The sequence below is a fragment of the Paramisgurnus dabryanus genome, chromosome 5, assembly GCF_030506205.2.
Source record: "Paramisgurnus dabryanus chromosome 5, PD_genome_1.1, whole genome shotgun sequence".
NCBI classification, from domain to species: domain Eukaryota; kingdom Metazoa; phylum Chordata; class Actinopteri; order Cypriniformes; family Cobitidae; genus Paramisgurnus; species Paramisgurnus dabryanus.
This window is the reverse complement of record NC_133341.1, coordinates 45,233,737-45,250,223: the sequence shown is the minus strand read 5'-3', so window position 1 is coordinate 45,250,223 and position 16,487 is coordinate 45,233,737. Positions and strand designations below refer to the sequence as shown.

The following is a 16,487-nucleotide window of genomic DNA, read 5'->3' as shown; positions in this document are numbered from 1 at the left end:
ATTGCCAGCTTTCCCCCAGACAAAAACACCTTTCTGTGGGCACAGGAGCTGATGGCCTGGACCCCTGTCAAAGAAATGTCTCAGGCAAGATTTCATTCACGTTTTGTCTAAAACATGCCGCAGGCATGTGTCATTTTTGGACAGTTAATATGTACCAATGGACCAACCAAGTAAGAATGGATGAGTTTCTTTATTTCGTTGAACAGAAAAGAAGATATTTTTGATAAATTAAGGTAACCATTGACTTCAATAACTATACTAAGGAAGTCAATGGGTTCCGTTAACTGTGTGGTTACCACAAGTCTCAACTAGTTCTGATCCAAATTTCAAGTTAAAATTAGGGCTGTCACATTTATAAAATTTGAGAGTTAATTGTCTAATCATTTGTGATGGTTAGGATGATTAATTGTCTGTTTTATTGCTTTGACATTTAATTCTCATAATTTTTTTTGTTTGTTCATGAAATCATTTTTACACATTGTTGTGATTATTTAAATAAAACCTTTTTTTCTTATGTCTTTAGTGCCTGCAAAAAATCTATTTCTTACAGATACTTAAAGGATTAGTCAATTTTCTTAAAAAAAAAAAATCCAGATAATTTACTCAGCACCATGTCATCCAAAATGTTGATGTCTTTCTTTGTTCAGTCGAGAAGAAAATATGTTTTTTTTTTTTGAGGAAAACATTCCAGGATTTTTCTAATTTTAATGGACTTTAATGGACCCCAACCCTTAACAGTTAACTCAACACTTAACAGTTTTTTTTAACTGAGTTTCAAAAGACTCTAAACAATCCCAAACGAAGCATAAGGGTCTTATCATGCGAAACGATTTTTGTCATTTTCGACAAGAAAAATAAAAAATATTCACTTTTAAACCACAACTTCTCTTCTATCTCCTGTTCTGTGACACGCCAGCGCGACCTCACATAATTGCGTAATGACGTAGAAAGGTCACGTATTACATATATGAAACGCACATTTGCGGACCATTTTAAACAATAATCTGACACAAAGACAATAATAATTAGTATCATTCGACATACAACAACGTCTGAATGGTCCTCTTTCTCCACACTTGTAAACAGTGGAGCGTAGTTTCGCATACATCATCCGTGACCTCTTGACATGATGACGTATTACAAGAGGTCACGCTGGCGTGTCACAGGACCGGAGATAGACAAGAAGTTGTGGTTTAAAAGTGCATATTTAAAATTTTTCTTGTCAAAAATGACAATTGTTTTGCTAGATAAGACCCTTATGCCTCATTTGGGATTGTTTAGAGTCCTTTAAAACTCATTGAAAAAAACTGTTAAGTGTTGGGCTCCATTAAAGACCATTAAAATAAGAAAAATCCTGGAATGTTTTCCTCAAAAAACATAATTTCTTCTCGACTGAACGAAAAAAGACATCAACATTTTGGATGACATGGTGGCGAGTAAATTATCTGTTTGTTTGATTTTTAAGAAAATGGACTAATCCTTTAAGAATAGCATCCCTCACTTTCCTAAATTTAAAATTGCTGTTTTGGAAATGTATCTTTTACCTGGCAGTTTATACTGCTTATTAAAGTTTTTCACAACATGATCTCACAAATAGTTATTTTCTGTGTCATTGTCACGTATTTTCGCCATTTTACGTGTCGGTGCCACGACTTTCTTTTAGTGTCAGTTTCACGTATTTGTTACTCAAGTGTTTTTACTATTTTTAATAAGTTAGATTTGCTGTTTGCCCTAGGATGTCGCTTTAAGTATTGGTTTATACTATTTTTCGTATGCTTTTTAAACCATTGTCGCCTGATGTTAGGTTTAGAGTTGGGTTTTTGGTAAGGATGTCTTTTTATGTAACAAATTCGTGCTAACCCCAAACCGAAGCAACAATAGTAAGAAAATAGGAAAAACAGTTGAGTAACCAATACGTGAAACTGACACGAAAAAAGAAAGTCTGGCACGGACATGTAAAATAGGGAAAACAGTTGAGTAACCAATAGGTGAAACTGACACGAAAAGAAAGTCGTGGCACGGACACGTAAAATGGCAGAAATACGTGACAATGACACAAAAAAATTAGCAAAATATTTAGTGACTATTTTACGTAATTTGTGAGATCAGGTTGGTTTTGCAGTATTTCTTTAAATGCTGTTTTTTATACTTTATTGAATTGCTTTGCAATGTATTGCATTACACTGACAGTTAAGAAGCACCATCTGATAACCGAATGCATTTTGTTTCTGCAGTAGGCCTGGCTACACATATTTCCAGTATTTTGCTAAATAATTTTCCAACTGAATTTTATTTAGCAGCTAGTACAGTCTCATTTATACACGCGCTGCAGCTCCCCCTTGTGTTTTTAAAGAGATGTGCAATCATTGTGGTTATCTGAAATCATCGCAATGAGGTCGAACATTTATTTAATTGTTGTGACGGGCCTACATAAAATCACAAAAAATTTGGTTTCTCACACTTTTAGGGGTTTTGCCAACAAAGACCGCTAGGTGTCAACTTTTAGCTGCATATTCTTGTCACAAATTAATAAATTACTGTCACTGCATTATTATTAATGCAAATAGGTTTCAAAATATGAAAACTACATTCTTATAGGATTCCAACAATTTATCATTTTTTTCAAGATTATTTCAAGTTTATATGATATTAGTGTTATTATAATCATTTATTTGTATTCCTATAGGATCAGTGACATTAAACAAAATGACTGTCACTATACAATTTCTATCATCAGATGGTCTTGAAATATTAAAACTACATTCTTAGAGCTTTCAAACTAAATAAAATATGTCACACTTTTTTTTCAGGTTTATAGGACAAGCATTAATAAATATGTAAATTACTCTTACTCTTATGTCATTCTTTCTGCAAAATAGAAATGAGATCTAAGACCTTTCCAACTATATATAGAGTGTCAAGATTAAGTTTAGACTAAGAAATTATTGTTTTGTAATGCCAAATGTCCATCCTGTGGGATGGTGACAGTTAAAGAGTTTTACTATAAAATAACAAGAAAGAAATTAGATTTTGACTGAAAGATTGTTTTGGGAATTAAACATTAATTTATGACATTGCTGTGAAGAACTTTCTGAAGGACCTTTATTATAAGAGTATACTTTAATAAAACCAAAAAATACAAATCATTTCTTTATTTAAAAATGTCAAGTTTTAATGCACTTAAAAATAAAAAATCACTCAAACAAATAAAAAATTCAACAATGGTGCTGCAATAAATAAATATATTTACATACATAACATTGTTACACTTAAGAAATTCCTTTGAATTCCTTATGATTCATTTTTTATATAAATTATACAAATAAAGTTGAAATAAGCTAATTCAACTAAATTTATAGCAACTCCTCACTCGTCAAGAAAGTTGATTAAACTTAAAAAATTGAAGTTATACAGTGTACAGAATACAAAATGTAAAAAATGAATCACTTTTAAGTTTCTCACTGTACTTCCATCCACTTCACTATACATATATCAAACTGTTTGACTCTTTTGAGTCTGCGTTTATCTGTATCCAGATGATGTCTGACCTGTCTGGCACAAACACTCGAATATAAAGAACTAAATAGCCTTTTTACGATCATTTAAACGATCATAGACAAGTGGTCCCTACTGAGCAACCTTTATTCATTTTGGACAGATAACACGTCTGCTGTTTTTTCTAACTCGTAAACTTTCCAGCTGGACTTTTACGGTACGTTCGGTCCTTTCTTCTGCCATCGCTAGGACCAGGCCTTCGCAACCCGTTTTTCACTACAGACACTTGACAAGCAGGGCATCATTCAATCCTTGGAAATAAGTTGTCCAAAGCATACTTGGCCTGTTGGGAGGTCGTATAACTGTCCTCGCTGTCAGGCTGCTCTCAGCAGACACAGTTTCTTGCGTTACATGGTGCGTGGCTGAGATTTGTGTAATGGTAGGCCAGGACCACCGGTCCGCTTCCAGAGTTTTTGAGGAGTGGTCCAGACAGTCCGTGCTTTCTCTTTCATTGGCGGTTGCGATGTCTGCCATTAGAAAAATAGGAGTGCAATTAATATGGTTTTTGGCAAATTAGGGGAATAGTTCACCTAAAAATGAAAATAATTTACCCGCCTTCATGCCGTTCCAAACCCGCATGGCTTTCGTCTTGGAAAATTGTTAAGAATGTACCAATCACTTTTTTTAAACTTGCAATTAAGAATGAATGTTAAGCTAAAGCTTCAAAAAGGACACAAAGGCACCATAAGGTAACACAAAGTGATCCATACGCTCTTACACTGTAAAAATGGGTTTGTTGACCGTTTGTAGCACCTTTATTTATAAGATGCACTATATTTTCATGAAGTCATAAGCTTAGTTCATGAAGTATTTTAGTACATTTGTGTCCGCTTGAAAGCCACAGTCGCCATTTATTTAATTGAGCGGTACATTTTCAAATGCAGGTTTGAAAAAGCAAGAGATTTGAGTAAATCATGACAGCACTTTTTGTGGTGAACTGTCCCTTAAAATGCTCACAACGACATTGTTTGTCAGGGTGAATTTCGGCCCGCTCGGATAAAAAGATGTGTCATACACAGCAGCAGAGGGTGTAGCAGTTGAGCTTGGCCGCGTTTCGTCCCGTTCCGGCGTACCGGTTCTTCTTGGGCAGGAGCAGAATAAAAGAAACAGCCAATGACACATGGTAGAAACTGTGGACGTAAGCATATTCCCACTCCTGTGGGATGAAAATGAAAGAGTCATTACCGCAGTTTGGCGCAGTTTTATGCTTTTACAACAATTGCATTATGCGTTCTGTAAAATTAGTTTTCTACCTCGAAATAGAAGCGAAGCATTAAAGCAAGAGCACCAAAACAGCATCCCGGTCCTACTTGTTGAGTGTAAACGCTTTTGTCTGGATAAAGTCCTTTCTTTTCCTTCATTTTTTGCAACTGGAATGAAGTAAAAAGAACGATTTAGTCAGACATTCGTGGTAGACAATCCATTTTGTCAATGCAAATAAGCAAAATGCTATTTTTTTATGCATTTTTAAACCATGTGACATGACAAAAGCCAATCAGCTGTTCTCTCTCAGACTCACCCATTTCACTGTTATCATAAAGACAGCTGTACCGATGGGACCAGAATAGATGCCGTAGCCCCATCTGTCTTGGTAGATCCTCACAGCTGCAGTCAGCACCCCAAACATTGTAAGTGATGAGCGCTTGGGTTCATCGAAATCTCCCAGTGCTGGATGAGTGTGAGAGAATATAAGCATATGTTCTTGACACAGTGGAACGCAAGATATAAACACAGTTGTTATACAGTTAACACCAATCATGATGATGTCATTTCAGCCTTATCTTACCGGACTTTGTCTGTATTTTTAGAAGTCGCTAATTCGTAGGAATTTGTTCGAAATGAATCATACAAAAACATACAAATGTGTCCCAAAAATGAAACTTATGTCATTAATGACTCACCCTCATGTCGTTCCAAACTAGTAAGACCTTCGTTCATCTTCAGAACACAGTTTAAGATGTTTTAGTCGGAGAGCTTTCTGACCCTCCATTGAAAATGTATGTACGGTATACTGTCCATGTCCAGAAAGGTAATAAATACATCATTAAAGTAGTCCATGGGACATCAGTGGGTCAGTTACAATTTTTTGAAGCATCGAAAATAAAACAAAAATATGACTTTGTTCATCATTGTCTTCTCTTCCGCGTCTGTTGTGAATGTGCGTGCACAGTGATGCTACAGATGTATGACGCTGCTGACTTACGACACTGTTAACGTGTTATCTACAGACATGTTTGCGAAGATTTTTTTCAAACTTACAGCGTGCGTAAACTGTGGCAAACCTGATAACACGTCAGCAGCGTCACTGCAGTCTCGTGCATGGGGTACACAACAGACCCGGAAGAGAAGACCATGCTGAAAAAAGTTGTAATTTTTGTTATTTTTGGACCAAAATGTATTTTAAATGCTTCAACACATTCTAACTGACCCACTGATGGACTAATTTAATGATGTTTTTGTTACCTTTCTGGACATGGACAGTATACCGTACATACATTTTCAATGGAGGGTCAGAAAGCTCTCGGACTAAATAAAAAACATCTTAAACTGATGTTCCGAAGATAAACGGAGGTCTTACGAGTTTGGAGTGACATGAGAGTGAGTCAATAATGACGTTATTTTCATTTTTGGGTGAACTAACCTTTTAATGCAAATTAGCCAACTGGTAAAATGGGTACGAATTGCTATGATATCGTGTTGGTTAACTACTCACATTAGGCCTTATGTAAATGTATACCACGATTATGGCTACAGAACATTATCAGAAAGATGTGTTAAGTCAAGAAAGTCAAGAATTTATTTTATTGTGATTTTTTTTAACAATGTTGCATTGTTTCAAAGCAGCTTTACAAGAAAGACGAAGAAAAGAAACCACAGAAAGTGAGTGAATTATTAAATTTATATATATATATATATATATATATATATATATATATATATATATATATATATATATATATATATATATATATATATATATATATATATATACACTGTAAAAAGTGAAAGTTGGATCTACTTAAAAAGACTTACTTAAATTTTCTCACTTTAAATTAATAGTTTAGTGTGAAAAACTTTTTTTTTTAATTTTAAGTTAAAAAATAATAGTTTTAGGTGTTACAAATTTAAGTTATTTATTAAAGGTAATCCAACTTTCACTTTTTACAGCATAGTATAAGGAAAATAAAAATTGCAATAATAAGTATCTTATAATCTAATAAAGTGGTATATACTTTATATTCGATAATCTTTCATTTAGTCAATTAAAATAACAATTAAATAACAGGCATCACATTAAACTGGACAGAACCGTCCATCTTACATGGAAATTGCTCTTTAAAGAAGAAAAAAATTATATAAGAGCAGGAATTTTACATTCCATATATATCGATAATACCATGAACAGCAGTGTAAAGCACATAGAGAAATTGTATCAACATCATTAACTCTTTCGCCGCCATTGACGAGATATCTCGTCAATCAAGAGAAAATGCTTCCCTGCCAATGACGAGATTTTCCGTCTTTCCGCAATACCGCAACTTTTTAACTTTTTAAACCCGGAAGTATTGCCCTATGGCAAGCGGCTGCATGTCCGTGTCTGTTTTAAAGATCGCTCTGAATGGAATCTCTATGAAAAGTCCGTTACAAAAATTGAATTATCTCTGCTTTTTGCTCAAAATGTGGTCTTTTTGCAGAAACCTACCCATATTCAAAAGCTGTTTACAAAAGAACCACTGAAGGTAGGATGAAACTTTTTTTTTTTTTTTAAAGCAGAGGGTCTGTTCTTTCATTTGGTGTATGTTTATATATTTAAAGAAGAACATTTTCTGGAAGGCATTAAATTTAGGTGAAAATCATGAAAAACGCTGGTGCTGGCTGGCAACTTTTTTTAAAACGCTGGCGGTGAAAGAGTTAAGTAGTTACGTCTTTAAGATTGTAGCTGGATCATTAAAATGAAAGCTATATTAACATAAGAATAAGGCAAAAATACTGTTTTGCACAGTTCTCACCTAACAGTGTGACCCACATAGAGATGGCTGTTCCATACACGGTGAAGTACTCCAGTATCTCATACTTCATAATACAGAGTATGGACAGTCCCGGTCCATCACATGCATGATAAATCTGAACACACGTGAAGAAAACATTTAGACGTGTGTTTACATTTCACATGATTACTATATATCTATGCCATTTTGATAAAGAACAATGTTGACAATGTGTATGTTTAAAAGTCCCTAAAACAGATTACTGTAAATAAAGCTTCCAATGTTGGAAAGAGACATTTGTAAGTATATGGTTTAGATTTAGCACAATTAATCAGATTTAAGTTTGTATACTTTACTTAAAGTAATAGTTCAGCTTAAAAAATACCCCATATTTTACTCATTCTCAAGCCATCCTTGATGTATGTGATTATTTTTTTTCAGACAAACACAATACAAGTTATATGAGAAAATGGCTGTTTCAAGCTTTATAATGGTAGTAAATGGTGCCTTTGATTTAAACTCACAAAATTAAAATAACTAGTTCCGGTAACGACTAACGCACGTTCACGAGAGACTAAATTACCAGCATATGACGTCGAACAAAGCGTACGAGACAGAGTGAAGATGAGACGAGACGCAACGTCCTGTTATTTTAGTTTACAAAGTTTTAAATATTGATATTTTTCTTAAAAACATCACATCGATTGCCCTCAAAAGGACTTTATTCACCCCCTTTATAAAGCCGTGTGGATAACTTCTATGAAGTATGTATGGACATTTTTGGGCTTTAAATCAGAAGCACCATTTGCTACCATTATAAAGCTTGAAACAGCTAGGACATTTTCTAATATAACTCCGATTGTGTTTGTCTAAAAAAAGATAATCTTATACATCGAGTATGTTTTGGGGGTGAGTAAATCAATTGTAAATGGACGTTAACAATACATACTCTTGCGTGTTTATAGACGGCTTTTATATGTGCACATCATATAATTTGCAGTCCAATATGTTAATTTACAGTATGTTACTGTAGTTAACACAACTCAAATATTTTGAGTTCAACTTGTATTTTATAATTTCAAATTCCATGCACAAGTTTATGTTAAGTAAAGATGAAAACTGTATAAATACGTACATTTATAACACGCTTTATGGTTGTGGTTATAGTTGCTTAAGGTACATACGCATATTCTGTGTTAAATACAAACACACTGTTAGTAACGAAAGAAACGATTTACAATACAGATAGTATATAATGCAAATAACTTTAGTGTTCTTAACATATCCATGCATTTTAAAATTGGATACATGCTGTATACAACAGAGTCATTAGCGCTTACCGCTGTGAAGAACATTGTAAAGAAATAGACCATGGCCTCCATGTGGAAGCCTCTCTTTGCGGCCACACTGGCTGCAGGCAAGAACGCCAGACTGCTGATGGTGGGCAACAACATCTTGGCAATAAACGCTCCCATTCTGACTTAAATAATGGACCTCTGGATTGCTGGAAAAAGCTCGGGGGCACTCTTCTGCGTGTTTAGTTCAGCCAAATCTTTTTGAGAAGTGACCGTGAAAATGAGCAGAAAATCTTTCAAGCACACAGGCAGCTGGGTGTCTTGTGGACCTTTAAAGTTTAAAGGGCTCACAGAAGTCAGCATGTGCCATTCAGACACAGCAGTTGTCAGGATAGGCTACTGGGAGAGACCTTGCCGTCATATGGTGCTTTTTTGTAAAGCCATTTATGGAACAGGAACACACCCAACTTGCCGGCACAAATATGCAAAATGTGACAGTAGGTCAAGTGAGTAAGCTGTCTGAAAATTCATGGTGTAGTAGGTGAACAAAATAGGAAGTTTAAGTGCTTTAGTTTCAGTGCTGTGTTCACATTTATATTTATGCAGACACTCTATCCAAATCAATATTTGTGACGCGGCTGGGTGATTATCATGAAATTAGACTTATGAGGTGTAATGAAATATTTGGATAAAAAAGTAAATGCAAAGTAAGAGTATCAAAATAAGAAGCATACAGTTACAAAGATCTCATCATGTACTATTTTGCACATGAGTTCAAATGACATCATACAAACCAATTTTGTTTTTTTGCCACATTTAAGGGTAACATTTTCATTACCCCAACATGACCATGACTGGATTTGGGTTCTTTGACATGGAAATATTTATAATTAAAAAATCTAAAAATGAAAAGCTTCAGTACATGTTATACTATAAACATTTACAGTAAAGAAACATGTTGTATTTGGTGATCATTGGTAAATGTAGAGACAATAATAAGGAATATAAATGTGTCCAAGAAAAATTATCTCATCCTCCGCCACAATATAAAAAAAAAAAAAAAATGTTGGAAGGGACATAATTGACTGTGACACTCAATATGGCTACCAGCTCAGCAGTTCTTTTTTTTTTCTCTCCAGATAAAAGTTGAAATTTTGTTTGTCATAGTACCTAGACAACTATTTAGTTCTCATTGCCGAAACATGAGTTTGTAAACGCATATATTTAATGTAATATCATGTTGCGGTAATGATAATTTTTTATAATGATAATCTAAAAAATGTAAATAATTCTATAGGAAATATTTTTAAAATCCTCTAAAAATAATGGTTATAGTTAGTTCAGAACTTAATCTTATATGTGCAAAAAAATTCAATGGCTTTTTAAAAAAAATCTTATGCTGGACACCTTTTAAGTCTGGATTCTGTGAGAATCACCCGGCTACTTTATATTTTTATACAGGGCAGAGCAATCTGTTCTTTTCGTCTTTTTCTCTTACTGTCAGATGATCTCCTGTGAATTTGTGAAAAGTTTTGATGTGTTTTTGTTAAGATATTGGACATAGAGTGTTTTGGAGACATTAGGGATGGGCAATATAAACGATATGCAATATAAACGATAGAAAATTGGCATACGATAGAGATTTTAAATCTATTGCACTATCGCGATAATGCGTGTTGATGACACAACATGGATGAAAGCGTGAGCGAAACAGAGGAACTCGTGAAAAAGACCAATGCAACATCTATTTTTTGGATTCAAGCCATAAGTTACATAAGTTAACTGCTGCTCCATGCGCAAAATTGGCATTATGGTCTAGTAATTGTGAAACATGCAATATATATATATATATATATATATATGTTTTTTCAATATCACAGTTCTGTGGGTTCACACCAGATGGGAGTTCAACGTTTTGCACGAGTAGATTACATACAAAGTCAATGCAAAAACACGATCAGACACGTTCTCGTGTGGGGCGATGCGAATGATGCGATATGGGCGGCGCGTTTGCCGTGAAAATTACTTAAAAATTCAACTCGAGCGAAAAATTAGCATGACACGAAGTTAAATCCCGCGAGTAATCTAGAGCGAGTATCAGGATGCCCTGCGTTTTGTGTGAACGTAGCATTAGTCACCAAATCGAACCTTATTATATACCAAATTACCTAAAACATAAAACATTTTGAAACATGTCAGCAACTTTTAGTAACTTATAGCTGGGATTGAAAAAATTTTTAATGGGGTAAAATGAAGCCTCAGGTATACAATGATAATGAAAAGAAAACAATGTAAATAGGGGAGAGCTGGGCACAACCTAACACTTTTTGGTTTTGGCTCAATCATTTAAAAAAATATTTGAATTTGATTAATTCTATTTTTACACAAGCAGCACACACATGTCTGCTACAAATGAACATTTGAAGTTTGTTTCTAGTACTTACCATTCTTGGACAATTAATACACCAAACGTGACAGAAGTGCAAATGTTACAACTTACCCCATAGGTGGGGTTAATTGTAACAGGCAGGGGGTTAGTTGTAACACTTGATAAAAATTAAGTTTGCAGGTAAATATTTCAATACTATTTTGTCTATATACTTGAAGTGGATATTGTTTATATATCTGTCTATAATAGACAGGTATCCACACTGTATTCATTCATCCAGCCCTTTTCTAACAATAGTTTAATTATAAATGGATACAAATATCTAAATGTGTGAGAAAAAGCACAATTATGACAAAACTTTTTTTTATGTGACCCAGTCTGTAATAACCATACTACAGTTTCAAAATCAAATTCTGAGATAATGAGAATCAAAGTTTGATTTTAGCCATTCATTTCATCTTTGACGTGACCTTATTCAATCAATATTAAAGATATGAACAAAAAAAAAATTTGACAGACGATTTTTGCACATTTATTTTGTTGGCAGCCAGCAATAATTCGTTAGCGGTTTTCCTATCACAAGTGCTGAGGGGTTCGTTGTAACACAGCGTTACAATTAACCCCGCTGGGTCAAAATATTTTCAAGCCCACCAAAAAAGTTTCTAAGAGCTGCAGATATATTTCAAAATGATGCAATGTTTTAGTCAACAAGACACTGATTAATATGATATAGCATTGGATTTGGTATCTTACACACCCAACTTAGAAACCAAAAAAAATATATAATGAAAAAATTTACTTACATGACACCAAAACACTCGTTCATCAATAACTCTCTGGAAAAACATTATAAATTTCCAATAATTTGCGGGAGATTGCCTTTTGGCAGCGTGAAAAAATACCAGAAAACCAAAACGCTTAACCTTGTGCAAAATGTAAACAGTCTGTGAAGCCCTTTCAAAAAAATCTATATGCATTAATGCATAATACAAGAATGGTTAGATGAAGGATCATGGATGGATGAATGTTTGGAGATCTATCTATTATAGGCAGATGGATATATAAACAATATCCACCTTTAGTTTATAGACAGAATTGTATTAAATAACTTGTTTAAACTAAATTTTCTAGCAGGTGTTACAGCAAACCCTCTGTTTGTTACATTCAACCCCACCTATGGGGTAAGTTGTAACGTTTGCACTCCTGTCACTTTCGGTGTAATTGTACGATAACGAAAGGTCCCACAAACAAATTTAACATGTTCATTTGTAGCAGAGATGTGTGTGTTGATCGAATAATAGTGCCAAAACCAAAAAGCATTAGGTTGTGCCCCGCTCTCCCCTATTTGTGTTGCAAACGCAGTGCACTACCAGCTGAGCTACAGGAAATTTGTTCATCCAATAGTACGTCATTGATCAATAATTGTATAAAGGTCAAAGGATAAAACCAACATGGTTGATGCAATATCTCTGGGAATGTTTTATACAACATAACTCTTAAAAGATGAATTCAAATTCAATATGTACTCGTCAAACATCTTCCTACTGCACATTTCGGCATACAGATAATTTTTTTAAATGTAATTTTTCATTTACTGCTTAGTGTGAATGACACTGAGTTTCAGACACTAAGGGGAATCGATTCACAGCAGTAGCTACATAAACGGCTATAGTGTCTTTTGGGTTATTGACATTGGCCTAGTGAATGCACTTGTATGCGTCAATGCGAATGTACATTTGACGTGAATGTGGTTCTGAGGGTAGAAGAACTATGAATGGATACAGTAAAGCTGAGATGTTGTGTTAGAGACCTGTGAGTTTTGCAAAGACCAGATGTACTGGTATTGTAGGAGTCTATTAAATGTGTGTGCCAAGAACAAATTTGTACCGGTTAAATATTTTTTGTTCATGCAGTTGAAACATTTAAAGCCACAATATGTAGTATTTTGAACCCTAGAGGTCTCTATCACACAATTACATAATATCAAAGGTGAAGCTGAATAACGTTATGAAGGACAATGGAATGATGGGAGATGTTGTTTTCAACATCCAGATATGGAATTCACAAATTATGTTCATTAATGAGGTAACAAATAAATATTATACTTGTACGTTTGATCACATTATTTTATGCCATCCCTAGGCTTGTAACCTAACTCATGTTTCAACCCAAAATACTGGGTTGTTTTAACCCTTTGTTGGGTCAAATATGAAAAAATTCTGGGTTAATTTCAACCCAGCTGCTGGGCACCTAACTCAAAATAACCCTGCATTTTTTAGAGTGTATTATTATAGTTAATAAAGTTTAAAGGAGTAGCCCACTCTATAGATGGGGTCCATTGACTTTTCATAGTAGGTCAAAAAAATACTATGGTAAGTCAATGGGCCCCATCTTTAAAGTGGACTACTCCTTTAAAATATGGATATGTTTCTTACAAAACGAAGTTGCTTTGTTTGTCTAAAAAATGATGGACATATGTATTTCAGATTGCTTGAGGGTGAGTACATCATGGGGTCATTTATTTGAAGGGAGTATCCCTTTAAATCTGGCCATAGGTTTAGGGGTGGGGCTTCATTATTGCTTTTTCTAACAATCATACATTTTTGTACGATTCACATCATACTAATTCATAAGAATTAGCCGGATCATAAAAATGTAATGGAGTTTTGTGAAATCAGGCTGGGATATTTAACGTTAAATGTTTGCTGATTGGTTTAATGATTAATTGTTTTGGAATACTCTTAAAGGAATATTCCATTTTCTTAAAAGAAAAATCCAGATAATTTCCTCACCACCATGTCATCCAAAATGTTGATGTCTTTCTTTGTTCAGTCCAGAAGAAATTATGTTTTTTGAGGAAAACATTGCAGGATTTTTCTAATTTTAATGGACTTTAATAGAGCCCAACATTTAATACTTAACTCAACACTTAACAGTTTTTTTCAACGGAGTTTCAAAGGACTATAAACGATCCCAAACGAGGCATAAGGGTCTTATCTAGCAAAACGATTGTTACTTTTGACAAGAAAAATAACAAATATACACTTTTAAACCACAAAAGATTTTTCTTTTAAGAAAATGGACTAATCCTTTAAATATTACGTTAAGTGCATGATATGCCGAAAAATTACAAATAATTCAATTTAAATTTATTTATAGCACTTTTCAGGTTACAAAGCAACAAAAAAATATATAAATTAATTATCACAAATGAGAGGTTTCAGAATTTGCTTTTGAACTTCTATAAAATAAGTATCATATATCAGTGGCAAGTAAAACACAATAGGTATTTAACATAATTTCAAAACGTCCTATGTTACTTGGGGGTTTTACTCAGGGCCGGCTCCACAGGGGGGCCAGAATGGGCCTGGCCCACCCAATTAGAGGCTTGGCCCACCCTGGCTAGGGTGACCATACGTGCCATTCTTCCCGGACGCATCCTGTCCAGGATTTCGGTGCGTCTTCCGGAAGTCGTATTTGTTGACCGCATACGCCTTTTAGTTAAAAACATAAGATATACAATCGTAGTTTCATTCTTACCTTAAAATGTAACGGTTGCTTTTCTGTAATAATAATAATAATCCTCTATGTCGAATGCGGTCGACAAATACGAGTTCCAAAAGACACACCCGAAATCCTGGACAGGACGGGTCTGGGAAGAATGGCACGTATGGTCACTCTAACCCTGGCCCCACACCACATAACAGCCATTGGGCAAAAATCTGTAAAGTTATACTATATTAACAGACATGAGAATAATTCTTAAGGAAAACAACAGTTCAGATCAAATTCAAATTTTTAGTTTGTAACAAGTTTGTTTTAGTTGATGTAAATAGTTATTTTAAAAGAACTGCCTCTTTTTAACGAATTTAAAGTTACTAAATTGATACAAGATCTGTTAATGGGTCAAAAAATATTACAAATGCAAAAAGAGTGAATATAAAAATAAACATGTTAACCATTTTTATATATTACTAAATAGTTCCAAAATATGTACTAAAAAATATTAAAAATAATGAAAACACAAACACAACAATATCAAACAACACTAACAATTGTCTTAAATATATAATATTAAACTATAGACATGTGAGATTTAAGCATTAAAGAACCCCCCCAATCCGACCGGCCCACCTGGAATATCACTTGGCCCACCTTTCATCTCATATCGGAGCCAGGCCTGGTTTTACTTGGGATAACTTTCGATTATTCAAGAAACTACATAATTATAAATTAAAAACTTTTATTTTGTATGCGACTAATCAGAATTAATCTTTTAACAACCCTTATTTAAATAATTAGGGCTGTTAAAAGATTAATTCCGATTAATCGCATACAAAATAAAAGTTTGTGTTTGCATAATATATTTGTGTATGTACTGCATGTAATTATTATGTATATATAAATATGCAAACATTAATGTATATATTTGAGAAACATTAACATTTACCATTATTTATATTTATATTTTTATTATGTAAAAATAAAACAAATTTAAATATAAATAACATGATTCTTATACACATTATTATCTATTTATACACGTATGTGTGCATATATATATATGCATAACATACAGTACACACACAAAAATTATGCAAACACAAACTTTAATTTTGTATGCGATTAATTGCGATTAATCTTTTATCAGCCCTAATTTAAATACTTAAAAGCACATGATGACCAGACAGCATCTAAAATAAATGTTCAATGTATATCCTCATTTTTGGATTTAGCTACAGTACATACAGGTTTCTTGATCCTTACATTTAAAATCTGTAAAAATAATGAATGTATATCACAATGTGTTCTATATAAATAGTTAATTCTAAGTAAAACTTCTTCAAACATTAAGTGACATCAACATCCATCTTTGAGTAATTTTTTTCAAATCATAAAACCAGACATCAAGGACACATTTAACTGCATCAAAATGAAACACATTTTTTTTCTCGAACTGAAACGAGTAATGCAGCACAATAAATTACTGCAGATTGACTGTGATTTCTGTTCATTGAAAACGGCATGAATTCAGTGGCTTATTTGATGTGGTGTAAACGACTCTCGAAATAAAACTTTACACAGTCCGCAACAGTAAAGAAAGTGCTTGTTTTGTTATTTTGAGCGAGAGGGAGAGTCCTGCTATGGACTTCGTGGCAGCTGGGTCGCAGTTGCACTCAGCACCTGTGCCGGGAAACACAAAGGGTGCAGTGTGCTGATGCCACACATGCTCTGAATGACTCTTGAAAGAAAGCAGAA

The 16,487-nt window shown here is 33.9% G+C and overlaps 1 protein-coding gene across 2 annotated transcripts; it reads right to left on the bottom strand.

Moving 5' to 3' along the window:
• Nucleotides 1-2,051: 2,051 nt before the first annotated feature.
• mymk (myomaker, myoblast fusion factor) lies at nt 2,052-9,364 on the bottom strand. Of its 2 annotated transcripts, XM_065284372.2 has the most exons (6): nt 8,885-9,351; nt 7,566-7,680; nt 5,075-5,223; nt 4,809-4,925; nt 4,571-4,711; nt 2,052-4,022 (listed from the first exon to the last, which is right to left on the bottom strand). In XM_065284372.2, exons 1-6 carry the CDS (start codon nt 9,017-9,019, stop codon nt 3,903-3,905), a joined length of 777 nt encoding a protein of 258 aa, XP_065140444.1. In that variant the 5' UTR covers nt 9,020-9,351; the 3' UTR covers nt 2,052-3,902. The 2 variants fall into 2 exon arrangements, with proteins under 2 accessions (XP_065140444.1, XP_065140445.1); XM_065284373.2 differs by having other exon boundaries at nt 2,052-4,711; nt 8,885-9,364.
• Nucleotides 9,365-16,487: the final 7,123 nt, after the last annotated feature.

Excerpts from the sequence above, each read along its gene's own strand:
- mymk (XM_065284372.2), bottom strand. The coding sequence starts at position 9,019 with ATGGGAGCGTTTATTGCCAAGATGTTGTTGCCCACCATCAGCAGTCTG. Across the intron at positions 7,681-8,884 it reads TTACAATGTTCTTCACAGCG|ATTTATCATGCATGTGATGG; the intron begins GTAAGCGCTAAT and ends ACGTGTGTTCAG. Across the intron at positions 4,023-4,570 it reads GCTACACCCTCTGCTGCTGT|ACATCGCAACCGCCAATGAA; the intron begins GTATGACACATC and ends TTCTAATGGCAG.